We start from the raw sequence: 17,719 nt of genomic DNA, 5'->3' as shown, positions 1-17,719 counted from the left end.
GAGAAGTTTATCTAAAGTTCCATGCATAACACTTGAATTTTTATAATGAGTATTTCTATGAATTGATGTGGCTCTCTGCAAAATCACTGCATGTTTTGGAACTACTGAACATAACACACCAATGTAAAATGAGATTTTTGGATATACATTTGCACTTTATCGAACAAAACATACATGTATTGTGTAACATGAAGTCCTATGAGTGTCATCGATGAAGATCATCAAAGGTCAGTGATACATTTTATCTCTATTTGTGCTTTTTGTGACTCCTCTCTTTGGCTGGAAAAATGGCTGGGTTTTTCTGTGACTTGATGGTGACCTAACATAATCGTTTGTGGAGCTTTCGCTGTAAAGCATTTTTTTAAATCAGACACTGTGGCTGGATTAACGATAATTTTATCTTTAAAATGGTGCCTAATACTTGTATGTTTGCGAAATTTAATATATGAGATTTCTGTTGATTTGCATTTGGCGCCCTGCAATTTCATTGGCTGTTGGCGAGGGGTTCCGCTCGTTCCCAGACATTAACTGACTTGCCTAGTTAAATAAAGGTTTAAAATAAAATCAAGAGTGCTAGTCCATTAAACATCACTGTCTAACATCTAACATCACTGCTGCTGTCTGCCTCAGAATAGAAAAGTGGAAAATGGAGTTGGGACAATGAGAGACTGAGGTAGGTGGTATGTCTGGAGGATGGGGGGAAGGGGTGTAGGGAACTTGGGTAAGCCAGGTGTAGGGAGGATGGGACAGTGTGGGTGAGGGGTATGTGGGGGTGAGGGTCATAGGGAAGTTGGGAGAGTTGGTAGATAGGTGTAGTGAGGATGTGCAATGTACTGTAGGCAGGAGGGGAAAGTGGAGTAGAGAGATGTTGGTAGTGTGGACGAGAGATATCTTTTGGGGTGTGGAGGGTGAGGATGTATGTGGTAGAGCAGTAGCAGGATGTGGAGGGTGAGGATGTATGTGGTAGAGCAGCAGCAGGATGTGGAGGTTGAGGATGTATGTGGTAGAGCAGCAAATTAAATCTAATTTTATTTGTCACATACACATGGTTAGCAGATGTTAATGCGAGTGTAGCGAAATGTTTGTGCTTCTAGTTCCGACAATGCAGTAATAACCAACGAGTAATCTAACTAACAATTCCAAAACTACTAATACACACAAGTGTAAAGGGATAAAGAATATGTACATAAAGATATATGAATGAGTGATGGTACAGAGCGGCATAGGCAAGATGCAGTAGATGGTATTGAGTACAGTATATACATATGAGATGAGTATGTAAACAAAGTGGCATAGTTTAAAGTGGCTAGTGATACATGTATTACATAAAGATGCAGTAGATGATATAGAGTACAGTATATACGTATACATATGAGATAAATAATGTAGGGTATATAAACATTATATTAAGTAGCATTGTTTAAAGTGGCTAGTGATATATTTTACATCAATTCCCATCAATTCCCATTATTAAAGTGGCTGGAGTGGAGGGTGAGGATGTATGTGGTGGACAGCAGCACTATGTGGGTCGGCCCATCCCTGGCTAATAGAGGAGGGAAAGTTCTGCCACAGCTCTTTCATTAAGCCTGGGAGCCTCCTGCTCTACAGTAAATCTCTCTGGGGCTTTTCTATATGGCTGCAGGCTGCAGTCAGCAAGACAGACTCCTTCACTCTCTCCACCCATCTTCAGTGATGCTGCAGGAGAATGTTTGGCATCCTGCAGACTGGTTAGCTGTCTGAAACGTGGGCAGTTATTCCCCTGAAGTGATCCCTGTCTGAAATATACACATCATGTGAATTGGAGGAGACTGTCAGAAGAGTTTGCCTGTGCACATGTAGGACTTTTATGGACTTTCTTCCTTTACTTACCACACTGCAGTGGAGAGCTCCTTTCATGCAATCATAAAATATTGTCTCGTTATTCCCTTTTGAAGAGGCAGTTGGTCAGTTCAGTGAATTTACTGAATGCAGTCCTTCTGCATCATTACATTCCATTATTTCATTGGCTTGACAAAATAACTACAGCAATGACAATAAGTTAGCCAATCTACATTGTGCCTCATCAGTAACCCTTCTTCTGTGGCAGGGGGTACAGTAGGCACACGTGAAACACAGGCTGAATGCAGAGATACAGCTGCGCTGCATCATGTCTTAATCAAAGGACATAGAAAAAAGCCCCCATAGAGAATGATTTGTTTTCCAGCCTTCACCACTGTCCTAACAAAAGCCTTATCATTACACAATCCCAGGCCTTTTTAATGGTGATTCCTCCAAATAACCCTGCCTGATTAAAATGACCTGGAAAAAGGGCGGTGAGCAGCGATTATAATTAGGCAGGACTCCTTTGGTGGTATTTGGGGCCATTGTTTGTCGTTACCTCCTGCTGCCTTGATGGTGGGTTATAAGGTCTTCACTGGGAGAGAGGTACACCCAGCTGGAGACCACTCTGCACCTGCTAAACTATCAGTCCCAACCTCACACAGAGAACTGCAGAACTACCTCTCTTCCACAGTTTCTTTACTATTACTTTTAATGTTACTGCTTTCACTGTTTTTGCTGTGGCTCGATTGACAGGTAGCTATTTATGTATTTGACTCATGCTTGGGCAGTGCTTTAGTTTATTGATTGTGTATTCATCAGAATCCAGTATGGATGTGGAGATAATGTCAAGAGAGCCTGTAGTGTTCTTAATGTTTTTCTAGGCTTGGCTTGTACATTATTGGAATCCCCCTCTGGTGAATTGGCAGTCTTCCTACAGTACTTTGATCCACACCTGTACAGTATGTCATTTTCCCATATTGACAGTCAAATGTTTAGCCTTTTCTTATTGAATACTTTATTTGGAAATTACACTATATGACTCTCTCCTGGAGGTAAAATCTTTGAGTACCAAATATCTACATTGCTTCAAACATTTCTAAAATTTCTGTCATATCCCTTAAAGGGACAATCTGCCGTTGCTACATCCATTTTTGGATATATACCCATTGATTCTTGAAGAATATACCTTGAAAATATCTAATGAGCTTAGTGTAACTGTTGTATCCCATCAGAACCCAAAATAGCATACGCCTCTTTTACTCCAATGTTTGTAAACATTGTAAATGTAAACAAACACTGTATAGCCTCAAAACATGCTTGAAACTATCATTTTGATATCATGGATGTTCAGTCCCTACATCCAACCTCTGTCTAATAATTTGAGAGTGGTTATATTTAGCCAGTCCCATCCCTCAGCTTTTTACCAAAACAGAAGCAGGGTGTCCACTTTGTCATTTTTTCAACTACGGATTGGCCCTTTAAGTCCTCTCATCCCCAAACCTTCGAATAAGATGGTGGACCATAGCAGGTTTCATCTTCACTGAAGGTGTGACAAATTTAATTGTGAGAAGTCTCCTTTCTGCAGTGGTGTAGTGCTATTTTAGGTTCGAAAGTAAAAAAATAAAAGAAGTACAACGTTTGTTGCAGATGTAAATACAGTTGTAGCCTATTGAATATTATTATAGAATATGAATAAAATGAATCCTCCAATTGCAACGTCTGCTTATGCCCACATGTATTGTCTCAATACGTGTTTATATTTTTAATACCCTCAAACACCAAGTTAGGCTACCTCATTTCCAAATAATAAGTATTCAAGTCTTACCAGTGAAAGTCTGCATCTCAATGCCAATCATTTGATTGATCTCAATCAGTTTCACGGGAACATGCATTTAGATTTTCTTGCATTACTGTTTTGTGGGCAAATTAGAGCAGATGGTGTTAACAAGCTATTAGTCTTTCTTGTATTTTGTTTCAATCGAAGCATACATCCTGCCTAGTGGTGCACGCTGTTGAGATTTGGTCACCTGAGAAAATAAATGTGACTATTCAGCTTCAGCTAACCATCATAAAATCTCACTAGAAATGAGGTGTTTTTGTTTTAACATTAATGTTGTAGGCCTACAATGCTAGGGTATTATATTCAGTTCTGTTTGTGAAATACTAATTACCCACTTGTCACGGAAGTCAATTCAATGTCTATTTCACGTTGGTTCAATGCAATTTCATTGAAATGACGTGGAAACAACATTGACTCAAACAGTGTGTGCCCAGTGGGTCATCATTATGCGATCTTGTGGGACACTGATTCAGCTTCACAAATTATTTTCCAGAAATATTTTGACCAGCTCCTTGTAAATTGAAATCCCTTGCACACTGGCAGCACTACTCCCTTGCCTTTCTGGTAGAACTGCTGCTTCTGTAGAGTAGAAGGGGATGATAAAAGCCTCCCTATGGTTTCTCTCCGTGTTCTGAGGTCACTGAGGCTCAAGTTAACAACAAGCTTGGTTGGGTAGGTTACTTTCTAAATGTAATCCGTTACGGTTACTAGTTACCTGCCCAAAATTGTAATCAGAGTTCGTTACTTTTGGAATACCCAAACTCAGTAACTTCATCTGAGTACATTTAGTTACTTTTAGATTACTTTCCCCTTAAGAGGCATTAGAAGAAGACAAAAATCTATGTTACCAATTGAACAACATGTATTGCAGGATAAATCAATGTTAAAGTTTACATAGCTGGCCATTTATGGATGTTACATTTTACTTTATGGGTTGGTTATGTTGGCTTCTTCTAACCCATCTCTTTCTACTACATATAATACGATTCCCTGATATTTAACATTGAAAACCGAAGTCTATCAGAATTCCAGTCATACCAATAAATGTTATACCCCTTAATCTTCAAGAATAGGACTTGGAATTTTAGGTTAGCCAAATTGTTTTACCTGAGCTATTAGCCAGAGTTATTAGCCAGCCCTACTCTGTTGTTTATGATTTTGTTGTCATGGAGGACTCATTGATTCAAGTTGAAAAATAAATGCTGTGCTCGTGAAATGGCATGCTCTGAGCACTACAGAAAAGTGTTATTTACATGTGAAAAATGCTGCATTTTCTATAGGCCTATTGTTTACCTATAGGCCTATTGTTCATTAGACAATTTAATGTACTTGTCCTCTTGCTCAGTTGTGCACTGGAACCTCCCACTCCTCTTTCTATTCTGTTAGAGCCAGTTTGCGCTGTTCTGTGAAGGGAGTAGTACACAGCGTTGTACGAGATCTTCAGTTTCTTGGCAATTTCTCAAATGGAATAGCCTTAATTTCTCAGAACAAGAATAGACTGATGAGTTTCATTAGAAAGTCTTTGTTTCTGGCCATTTTGAGCCTGTAATCGAACGCACCTGCTGATGCTCCAAATACAGTGGGGCAAAAAAGTATTTAGTCAGCCACCAATTGTGCAAGTTCTCCCACTTAAAAAGATGAGAGGCCTATAATTATCATCATAGGTACACTTCAACAATGAGAAAAAAAAAACAGAAAATCACATTGTAGGATTTTTAATGAATTTATTTGCAAATTATGGTGGAAAATGAGTATTTGGTCAATAACAAAAGTTTATCTCAATACTTTGTTATATACCCTTTGTTGGCAATGACAGAGGTCAAGCGTTTTCTGTAAGTCTTCACAAGGTTTTCACACACTGTTGCTGGTATTTTGGCCCATTCCTCCATGCAGATCTCCTCTAGAGCAGTGATGTTTTGGGGCTGTTGCTGGGCAACACGGACTTTCAACTCCCTCCAAAGATGTTCTATGGGGTTGAGATCTGGAGACTGGCTAGGCCACTCCAGGACCTTGAAATGCTTCTTACGAAGCCACTCCTTCGTTGCCCGGGCAGTGTGTTTGGGATCAGTGTCATGCTGAAAGACCCAGCCACGTTTCATCTTCAATGCCCTTGCTGATGGAAGGAGGTTTTCACTCAAAATCTCACGATACATGGCCCCATTTATTCTTTCCTTTACACGGATCAGTCGTCCTGGTCCCTTTGCAGAAAAACAGCCCCAAAGCATGATGTTTCCACCCCCATGCTTCACAGTAGGTATGGTGTTCTTTGGATGCAACTCAGCATTCTTTGTCCTCCAAACACAAAGTTATATTTTGGTTTCATCTGACCATATGACATTCCCCCAATCTTCTTCTGGATCATCCAAATGCTCTCTAGCAAACTTCAGACGGGCCTGGACATGTACTGGCTTAAGCAGGGGGACACATCTGGCACTGTAGGATTTGAGTCCCTGGCGGCGTAGTGTGTTACTGATGGTAGGCTTTGTTACTTTGGTCCCAGCTCTCTGCAGGTCATTCACTAGGTCCCCCTGTGTGGTTCTGGGATTTTTGCTCACCGTTCTTGTGATCGTTTTGACCCCATGGGGTGAGATCTTGCGTGGAGCCCCAGATCGAGGGAGATTATCAGTGGTCTTGTATGTCTTCCATTTCCTAATAATTGTACCCACAGTTCTTCAAACCAAGCTGCTTACCTATTTCAGATTCAGTCTTCCCAGCCTGGTGCAGGTCTACAATTTTGTTTCTGGTGACCTTTGACAGCTCTTTGGTCTTGGCCATAGTAGAGTTTGGAGTGTGACTGTTTGAGGTTGTGGACAGGTGTCTTTTATACTGATAACAAGTTCAAACAGGTGCCATTAATACAGGTAACGAGTGGAGGACAGAGGAGCCTCTTAAAGAAGAAGTTACAGGTCTGTGAGAGCCAGAAATCTTGCTTGTTTGTAGGTGACCAAATACTTATTTTCCACCATAATTTGCAAATAAATTCATTAAAAATCCTACAATGTGATTTTCTGATTTTTTTTCTCATTTTGTCTGTCATAGTTGAAGTGTACCTATGATGAAAATTACAGGCCTCTCTCATCTTTTTAAGTGGGAGAACTTGCACAATTGGTGGCTGACTAAATACTTTTTTACACTTAGGTTTACATACACTTAGATTGACGTCATTAAAACCTGTTTTTCAACCACTCCACAAATGTCTTGTTAACAAACTATATCGTTTTGGCAAGTCGGTTAGGACATCTACTTTGTGCATGACACAAGTCATTTTCCCAACAATTGTTTACAGACAGATTATTTCACTGTATCACAATTCCAGTGGGTCAGAAGTTTACATACACTAAGATGACTGTGCCTTTAAACAGCTTGGAAAATTCCAGAAAATGATGCCGTGGCTTTAGAAGCTTCTGATAGGCTAATTGACATAATTTGAGTCAATGGAGGTGTACCTGTGGATGTAATTCAAGACCTACCTTCAAACTCAGTGCCTCTTTGCTTGACATCATGGGAAAATAAAAGTAAATCAGCCAAGACCTCAGGAAAAAAATAGTAGACCTCCACAAGTCTGGTTCATCCTTGGGAGCAATTTCCAAACGACTGAAGGTACCACGTTCATCTGTACAAACAATTGTACGCAAGTTTAAATAGCATGGAACCACACAGCCATCATACCGCTCAGGAAGGAGACGCGTTCCTGCAAAAAGTGCAAATCAATCCCAGAACAACAGCAGAGGACCCTGTGAAGATGCTGGAGGAAACGGGTACAAAAGTATATTTATCCACAGTTAAACAAGTCCTATATCGACATAACCCGAAAGGCCGCTCAGCAAGAAAGGAGCCACTGCTCCAAAACCCCCATAAAAAAGCCAGACTACATTTTGCAACTGCACATGGGGACAAAGATCATACTTTTTGGAGAAATGTCCTCTGGTCTGATGAAACAAACATAGAACTGTTTTGCCATAATGACCATCGTTATGTTTGGAGGAATAATGGGGAGGCTTGCAAGTAGAAGAACACCATCCCAACCATGAAGAACGGGGGTGGCAACATCATTTTGTGGGGGTGCTTTGCTGCAGGAGGGACTGGTGCACTTCACAAAATAGATGGCAACATGAGTAAGGAAAATTATGTGGATATATTGAAGCAACATCTCAGGACATCAGTCAGGAAGTTAAAGTTTGGTCGCAAATGGGTCTTCCAAATGGACAATAATCCCAAGCATACCTCCAAAGTTGTGGCAAAATGGCTTAAGGACAACAAAGTCAAGGTTTTGGAGTGGCCATCACAAAGCCCTGACCTCAATCCCATAGAAAATTAGTGGGCAGAACTGAAAAAGCATGTGCGAGCAAGGAGGCCTACAAACCTGACTCAGTTACGCCAGCTCAGTCAGGAGGAATGGGCCAAAATTCACCCAACTTGTTGTGGGAAGCTTGTGGAAGGCTACCCGATGCGTTCTTCTGACCCACTGGGAATGTGGTGAAAGAAATAAAAGCTGAAATAAATCATTCTCTCTACTATTTTTCTTACATTTCACATTCTTAAAACAAATTGGTGATCCTAACTGACCTGAGACAGGGATTTTTTTTTACTATGATTAAATGATGAAAAACTGAGTTTAAATGTATTTGGCTAAGGTGTATGTAAACTTCCGACTTCAACTGTAATTGGCCTCTGTACACCTATGTAGATATTCCATTAAAAATCTGCCGTTTCCAGCTACAATAGTTATTTACAACAATAACAATGTCTACCCTGTATTTCTGATCGATTTTATGTTATTTTAATGGCCGAAAATGTAGCTTTTCTTTCAAAAACAAGGACATTTCTAAGTGATCCAAAAAATGTATGTAGCAACTACAGATTTCCCCTTTAAATATATCAAAAGTGTACAAGTTTGAGCATGTGTCCATTAGGCCTATTAGGCCTGCATTAATAGTTTAGTTTTTCAAAAGTATCTGTAATCTGATTACAATCTTTTTGCTGGTAATGTAACAGATTACAGTTAACGTGTTTTTGTTGTTGTAATCCCTTACATTATTACATGTAATCCGTTATTCCCCAACTCCCCAAAACAGGGTCAGCATGACCTCCTGCAGAAACTCACACAGCCATGGAATGACAGACATCTGCAGCAAGTGGATGAAGAAAACAGAGACTTCATTTCACATTGTGGATTCACATACACAAACACACACACACACACAATAGAAGAGACAGTTTAATGATTGGCTTCTTTGACAGGAGGCTCCTCATCTCCTCCGTTCATTTTCTCCAGCAGTAGATCTAATCCCAGTCTTGTAAAGTCTCTACAACATAGATCCAGCAGCCGCTGAATGGTTGTATCAGTGCCTGAATAACTGGATTATGTCCTGAGTCCTGCTTTTAAACCTGGCTAATGCGATTGAGATTGAATCTTTTCTTTCATTTTCTCGGAAGCTTTGTCTAACTGGGTCTGCAGCAGGACCAGATCAGTTCTACTGATGCAGGCAGCACAGCACCTTTACCTGTCTGTCACTGTTCAGACTCCAGCAGGGAATGAGTTTAAACCCAGAGAACATGACAAACCTTTCTTCAGCCACTCGAGAACGTGATAGTGTGAAAGTGTAACACTCTGTACCTGTGAACTTTCCCTCATGATACAGTAGATGAAATACATTGTGACAAGTCCAACTTCGTCCTTGACTAACTTCCCATATATCTGTCAATTTCAGGTTATGATAACGATGTTTTGCAATGATTAAGTACACAACAGACATCAGGTTGTAATGAAATATTCTTTAATATTGATATTGATTTTGCTTAAACATTTTCAGTCTTATGCAGAGCCTATTCTACAGTAAAGCCTTCCTCAGTCTTGCGCTCTCTCCACAGTCCAGCTGGTATGTAAACCTACCGACAAAGGTGTGATCACTGTTGGGAGATAAATATGCAAAGATAACTTGTGTTTTTAACTATTTTGAGGTTTAAACATTCCTAGTTACAGACTCCAAAGTCGCTGTTAGCTGACTTGAACCAATTAATAGTATCCTAACATCAGTAGTCAATATGTTTCTCAGCAACACCATTTACATATGCAAAAATCATATTTAAGCTAGGCCTTCCAATAAAGTATTTGACGATGCCAAGGCTATGGCTCACACATTATCATTAAGGAATCGTCAGGCAACGTCATCTTAGAAGTCGTAAAAATATTGGTTTCCAGGAGGTTATGTCTAGAAATGGATAAAAGTAACAAATATCACTCAACTCAATCCAGCTCTCTCACTGACTCATACCACATTCAACCCTCAGTATGTCTCACACAGTGACTCGTAGACCTTTCCTGTCTATGTCTGTATCTGTCCCTGGAGGGAGACCCTGTTAATAAAGAGACCATAGTCCTCACCAGGCTCTTCAGCTCACACACACAGAGCAGCAATTAGACCTCTATCACTGCTCATCATCATGAATCAGCCCACAGCAGCCAGGCTTAATGTTATCTATTAATTATCTCTCTCTCCCTGTGTGAAGACCAACAGTGATAGGATCGGTGGCTGGCTGGGCTTTGTCTCAGGTGCTACCTGCTACTCACTGCACACTAATATTTCATATTTAACAATCCCATTAGTTAAAACCAAACCTTGACTGGTTTACCCACCTCTTTCACTCATTTTACAGGGTCACCCAACACAAGATATACCTTATGGATGGCTCTGAACTATATTAGAGATTTTGTGAAATGAGCCCTACAGTATTCACATGCATTTAGAAGCTATTTCTCCAAGCCTGCCATTTGAATAATCAGCATGTCATTTTCCTCAACCCTCGCATAGAGCTAGGAACCTCGTAACTTGTTAACGGTGCACGGTTTTGAACCCACATCCTTTAACAGTCTGCACTCTGCACACACACACACTTCCCTGAGTGTGCTAGATGACCTCTGTGTAATAGAATATGGGCCTGTGAGCCAACACTGTAGTATTCCCCCTGCCTGTGTTACTATTACACTACTAATGGACCTCTCTGTCTGTCTTCCCTAGAGGACCATTCAGCAGGCTGACCATTAGTGCAGTACACAAGGGCAACCACACACAGATAGAATTGCAAGATAAGCACCCTCCTTTCACGTATCATATTTTGCTCTACTTGTGTCTCATTTTGCTTAGATCAGTCAAATAGTCTCTGTCTGTGCATGAAATATAGTATACCAGAGTATACCAAACATTAGCAACCCCTTCCCAATATTGAGTTGCACCCCTCCACCCACCCTTTGCCCTCAGACAGCTTCAATTAACATACACTATGCACTATACACACATGTACACCTGGAGTTTGTGTTGATATGTGGTAGTGGAGTAGGGGCCTGAGGGCACACACTTAGTGTTGGGAAATCTGTTGTGAATGCATTGTAATGTTTTTAAAATTGTATAACTGCCTTCATTTTTCTGGACCCCAGGAAGAGTAGCTGCTACAAATACAAATTTGTCAGGGTATCAACTACAAGATGTCGAAAGCATTCAGGGATGCTGGCCCATGTTGACTCCAATGCTTCCCACAGTTGTGTCAAGATGGCTGGATGGATGTCCTTTGGGTGGTGGACCATTCTTGATACACGTCGGAAACTGTTGAGCGTGTTGAGCAGTGTTGCAGTTCATGACACACTCAAACCAGTGCACCTGGCACCTACTACCATACCCCGTTCAAAGGCATTTAAATATTCTGTCTTGCCTATTCACCTTCTGAATGGCACACATGCACAATCCATGTCTCAATTGTCTCAAGGCTTAAAAATCATTATTTAACCTGTATCCTCCCCTTCAATCTACATTGATTTAAGTGCATTTAATAGGTGATAAGGGATCATAGCTTTCACCTGGATTAACCTGATCAATCTATGTCATGGAGAGAGCAGGTGTTCCTCTTGCAAATAATGGGGATGTTGGCCCTGTCGGGTGTTTGGAGAATGTCTTGTGCGTCTTGCTTGTTGAAGAAGAAATCTTTGTTTAATCCGAGGTGAGTGATCAATGTCCTGATATCCAGAAGCTCTTTTTTTGCAGTAAGATACGGTTGCAGAAACATTATGTACAAACTAAGTTACAAATAACGCGAAAAAAACACATAATAGCACAATTGTTTGGGCGCCCGTAAAGCTGGTGCTATTTCTTCCGGCGCCATTTTGTATAATCAAATTGTATTTGTCACAAGCGGCGAATAAAACAGGTGTAGTAGACCTTACAGTGAAATGCTTACTTACAAGCCCTTAACCAACAATGCAGTATGAAAATACCCCCCCTCCCAAAAAAGTAAGAGATAAGAATAACAAATAATTAAAGAGCAGCAGTAAATAACAATAATGGAGCTATATACAGGGGGTACCGGCACAGAGTCAATGTCAATGTGTGGGGGCACCGGTGTCGAGGTAATTGAGGTAATATGTACATGTAGGTAGAGTTATTAAAGTGACTATTTTTATTTATTTTTTAACCTTTATTTTACTAGGCAAGTCAGTTTAAGAACAAATTCTTATTTTCAATGACGGCCTAGGAACAGTGGGTTAACTGCCTGTTCAGGGGCAGAACGACAGATTTGTACCTTGTCAGCTCGGGGATTCGAACTTGCAAGCATAGATAATAACAGAGAGTAGCAGCAGCTTTCCGGGGGGTAATGCAAATAGTTTGGGTAGCCATTTGATTAGCTGTTCAGGAGTCTTATTGTTTGGGGGTAGAAGCTATTTAGGAGCCTCTTGGACCTAGACTTGGCGCTCCGGTACCACTTGCCGTGCGGTAGCAGAGAGAATAGTCTATGACTAGGGTGGCTGGTGTCTTTGACAATTTTTAGGGCCTTCCTCTGACACCGCCTGGTATAGAGGTCCTAGATGGCAGGTGATGGCCTCGGTGATGTTCTGGGCCATACACACTACCCTCTGTAGTGCCTTGCGGTCGGAGTCCGAGCAGTTGCCATACCAGGGAGTGATGCAACCCATCAGGATGCTCTCGATGGTGCAGCTGTAAAACCAAATATTTTCAGTCTCCTGAATAGGTTTTGTCATGCCCTCTTCATGACTGTCTTGGTGTGCTTAGACTGTGTTAGTTTGTTGGTGATGTGGACACCAAGGGACTTGAAGCTCTCAACCTGCTCCACTACAGCCCCGTCGATGAGAATGGGGTTATGCTCGGTCCTCCTTTTCCTGTAGTCCACAATCATCTCCTTTGTCTTGATCACCTTGAGGGAGAGGTTGTTGTCCTGGCACCACACGGTCAGGTCTCTGACTTCCTCCCTATAGGCTGTCTCATTGTTGTCGGTGATCAGACCTAGCACTGTTGTGTCATCAACAAACTTAATGATGGTGTTGGAGTCGTGCCTGGCCGTGCAATCATGAGTGAACAGGGAGTACAGGAGGGGGCTGAGCACGCAGCCCTGAGGGGCCCCCATGTTGACGATCAACGTGGAGGATGTGTTGTTACTTACAAATATCACCTGGGGCCAGCCCGTTAGGAGGTTTCGGACCCAGTTGCAGAGGGAGGTGCTTAGTCCCAGGGTCCTTAGCTCAGTGAGGAGCTTTGAGGGTAATATGGTGTTGAACGCTGAGTTGTAGTCAATGAATAGCATTCTCACATAAGTGTTCCTTTTGTCCAGGTGTGAAAGGGCAGTGTGGAGTGCAATAGAGATTGCATCATCTGTGGATCTGTTGGTGCGGTATGCATATTGGAGTGAGTCTAGGGTTTCTGGGATAATGGTGTCGTTGATGTGAGCCATGACCAGCCTTTCAAAGCATTTCATGGCTACAGACTGTCGTGGAAATTTCCTCTATTTACCAAATCATGGGAGCAAACCACACACACAAGTCAGAGTTAGTTATAAAAGTCCATCTTTAATTATATGAGCTCTATCACAATCTTGTGACTCTCAGATAAATTCAGTGTCTCTCAGTGAATTCTCTGAGAGCCCCCTTACAATGCAACTGAGTTCCTTTAATAGCAAAGACACACATAGTCAGACAGCATAGACATAATTCATCGTTCAGCTTTGTCTCCTTTCTCAAACCCCAGAACCATAAACCAATCCTCCAAATCAACAGGTATATATCAAATTGTCATTTAGATACAACCAACTCAAAATACAACCAAACCTGGACAAGCTCACGGAGAGGAGAGTGAGGCTATAGGTTAAGATAAAAGGGAGCATGAGAATGATTCCAGACACTGCCACCCTCCTTTCCCCACTAGAAGAAAGTAGGGAGTAAAATATATGTTTACACATGATGACACTTTGACCTCTCCCCTCTCTGCGGCCCATGCAACTTAGTCTCGACATAGAACAGATAACTGCAACCCCGCCACAGTATTATACAAAAATACCATTCTGATGAGAAGTAACTTACACACATTTGATGAATAAATAAACATCTTACATATGTTACCAACAAATTCTGAATCTTCCACGACAAGACGTGAGTGCTACGGGTCGGTAGTCATTTAGGCAGGTTACCTTAGTTTTCTTGGGCACAGGGACTATGGCGGTCTGCTTGAAACATGTTGGTATTGCAGACTCAAACAGGGAAAGGTTGAACATTTCAGTGAAGATACATGGCAGTTGGTCAACGCATGCTCGGAGTACACATTCTGGTAATCCATCTGGCCCTGAGGCCTTGTGAATGTTGACCTGTTTGAAGGTCTTACTCACATCAGCTGCGGAGAGCGTGATCACATAGTCATCCAAAACAGCTGATGCTCTCATGCATGTTTCAGTGTTACTTGTCTCAAAGCAAGCATAGAAGATATTTAGCTCGTCTGGTAGGCTCGTATCACTGGGCAGCTCTCGGCTGTGCTTCCCTTTATAGTCTGTATTAGTTTGCAAACCATGCCACTTAGTCCTGTATTGACGCTTTGCCTGTTTGATGGTTCGTCAGAGGGCATAGCGGGATTTCTTATAAGCTTCCGGGTTAGTGTCCCGCTCCTTGAAAGCAGCAGCTCTACCCTTTAGCTCAGTGTGAATGTTGCCTGTAATCCACTGTAGGGAGGACGAATGTGGTGTACTCCTCAATGACATCGTAATTACATTTACATTTAAGTCATTTAGCAGACGCTCTTATCCAGAGCGACTTACAAATTGGTGCATTCACCTTAAGACATCCAGTGGAACAGCCACTTTACAATAGTGCATCTAAATCTTTTAAGGGGGGGGGGGGGTGAGAAGGATTACTTTATCCTATCCTAGGTATTCCTGAAAGAGGTGGGGTTTCAGGTGTCTCCGGAAGGTGGTGATTGACTCCGCTGTCCTGGCGTCGTGAGGGAGTTTGTTCCACCATTGGGGGGCCAGAGCAGCGAACAGTTTTGACTGGGCTGCGCGGGAACTGTACTTCCTCAGTGGTAGGGAGGCGAGCAGGCCAGAGGTGGATGAACGCAGTGCCCTTGTTTGGGTGTAGGGCTTGATCAGAGCCTGGAGGTACTGAGGTGCCGTTCCCCTCTCGTAATAATCCCTGAAAATATTCTAGTCTGTGCTAGCAAAGCAGTCCTGTAGTTTAGCATCTGCTTCATTTGACCACTTTTTTTATAGACCGAGTCACTGGTGCTTCCTGCTTTAATTTGTGCTTGTAAGCAGGAATCAGGATGATAGAATTATGGTCAGATTTGCCAAATGGAGGGCAAGGGAGAGCTTTGTACGTGTCTCTGTGTGTGGAGTAAAGGTGATCTAGAATTGTCTTTCCTCTGGTTGCACATTTAACATGCTGATAGAAATGAGGTAAAACTGATATGTTTCCCTGCATTGAAGTCCCAGGCCACTAGGAGCGCCTCCTCTGGATGAGCATTTTCCTGTTCGCTTATGGCGGTATACGTGTGGTATACAGCTCATTGAGTGCTGTTTTAGTGCCAGCATCGGTCTGTGGTGGTATGTAGACAGCTACGAAAAATACAGATGAAAACTCTCTAGGTAGATAGTGTGGTCTACAGCTTATCATGAGATACTCTACCTCAGGCGAGCAAAACCTCGAGACTTCCTTAGATATCGTGCACCAGCTGTTGTTCACATATATGCATAGGCCCATTCTATTCTGTCTGCATCTTTACTATACCAGCTCCGCAATGTCCATAGTGTGCAAATAGAGTACACATTTATAACTGTTCTATTAGACTGCTTCAGTAGCTTCTCTAATGTCACATTTAAATACATATTTCATATTTGATGATCAGACTTGGAATAATATTGTCACGATCGTCGTAAGAAGTGGACCAAAGCGCAGTGTGGTGTGAATGCATCATTTTAATGGATGACGAAAACACGAAGTAAACTGAACAAAACAATAAATGAACAACGACCGTGAAGCTATATACCAAATGTGCTGACACAAGCAACTAACATAGACAATCACCCACAACCTACAATGACAAAACAGGCTACCTAAATATGGTTCCCAATCAGAGACAACGACTAACACCTGCCTCTGATTGAGAACCATATCAGGCCAAACACAGAAACAGACAAACTAGACATACAACATAGAATGCCCACTCAGATCACACCCTGACCAAACAAAACCTATAAACATACAAAGCAAACTATGGTCAGGGCGTGACAAATATTAATTATTTGGTATTCAATCACCAGATACACCAATACAAAGATTCAGCACGTTGCCTCACTTTTTCTTTTCATACTAGTATGAAAACTGTTTCTGAACCTACAGCCGACATTTGCTGAGATAATGGTATTCGATATTCACTTTCTGTTTTCTTGGCCTGTTTTTCTGTCATAAGAAATGATCAGTCTGATGTAACAAAGTGTTCCAATTATCTCAAAAATCTTAGTGTGTGTCTGCTTACAAGAGCTGACAATTAAGTTTATCGCAAATAATATAAAGCTTGTTTGACAGCACGGACCATTTCCCCACAATGACAAAGCAGAAAGAATATTGATGATTTCATCCAGTTAAATTAACCTGACAATAGATGAGTATGGCCAAGGCTGCATCCTAGCGGACTACTGCCTTTGAAACAGAAACTGTCCTTAGATCTGTCTGACTGTGCAGTTCTGAGCCAGGTTATAAACTCCTTAAATGTTATCACCCTATTTTTAATATTTTTCTCTTAACCTTAGCGAAAGTGTCTGTCTTCAACTTTGACCAACCCTTAATTAAACACTCAGGAACTTTGAAATGTGCATTTGGCAAAAAGCACTCTGCAGGAGGGAAGCTTTCATAGGCAGTTAAAGACATAGAGGGGGACTTACCTGATATGTGTTCAGGAGATGTGCAGAAAGGTGCCAAGGCTTCTCTCATTCTCTATCTCTTCTCTCCCTAGGTGTACGAGCGAGGGACCAACGTGGAGCAATTTGTTACTCGCTTCCTGTTGAAGGAATCAGCAAATCAGATCCAGTCTCTGCTAAACTCGGTGGAAAGTGCTGTGGATGCTATTGACGAGCAGCATTGTAGCCAATCAGGGTGAGTCGTCGAGGGAGGAGGGAAAGGGAAAGGGAAAGGGGGATACCTAGTCAGTTGTACAACTGAATGCCTTCAACTGAAATGTGTCTTCCGCATTTAACCCAACCCCTCTGACTCAGAGAGGTGCGGGGGGCTGCCTTAATCGTCCTTGTCAGGACGCCACTGCTGTGTCATGGCATTATGTGTGAAATTGAGACTGGCAGTTCCCCAAATCAAAAGTCACTCTGGTTCCTAGCTACACTACATTACCAAAAGTATGTGGACACCGGAATATCGAACATCTCATTCCAAAATCATGGGCATTAATATGGAGTTGGTCACCCGTTTGCTGCTATAACAGCTTCCACTCTTCTGGGAAGGCTTTCCACTAGATGTTGGAATTTTGCTGCGGGGACTTGCTTACATTCAGCCACAAGAGCATTTGTGAGGTCAGGCACTGATGTTGGGCGATTAGGCTTGGCTCGCAGTCGGTGTTCCAATTAATTCCAAAGGTGTTTGATGGGGTTGAGGTCAGCGCTCTGTGCAGGACAGTCAAGTTCTTCCACACCGATCTTGAAAAACCATTTCTGTATGGTCCTCGCTTTGTACACAGATGCATTGTCATGCTGAAACAGGAACTGGCCTTCTCCAAACCGTTGCCA

At 41.9% G+C, this 17,719-nt stretch overlaps 1 protein-coding gene across 2 annotated transcripts in view; it reads left to right on the top strand.

Annotated features, from left to right (window-relative positions):
• necab2 (N-terminal EF-hand calcium binding protein 2) overlaps positions 1-17,719 on the top strand; it is a 132,881-nt gene that overhangs the window by 79,493 nt on the left and 35,669 nt on the right. For both annotated transcript variants that reach the window (XM_029634229.2, XM_029634228.2), the window contains exon 6: positions 16,939-17,078. In XM_029634229.2, the coding sequence (XP_029490089.1) occupies positions 16,939-17,078 (140 nt within the window). The remainder of the gene's footprint in view (positions 1-16,938; positions 17,079-17,719) is intronic.

Source organism: Oncorhynchus nerka, linkage group LG25, assembly GCF_034236695.1.
Source record: "Oncorhynchus nerka isolate Pitt River linkage group LG25, Oner_Uvic_2.0, whole genome shotgun sequence".
Lineage (NCBI taxonomy): Eukaryota > Metazoa > Chordata > Actinopteri > Salmoniformes > Salmonidae > Oncorhynchus > Oncorhynchus nerka.
This window is presented reverse-complemented; position numbering and strand designations above follow the sequence as displayed.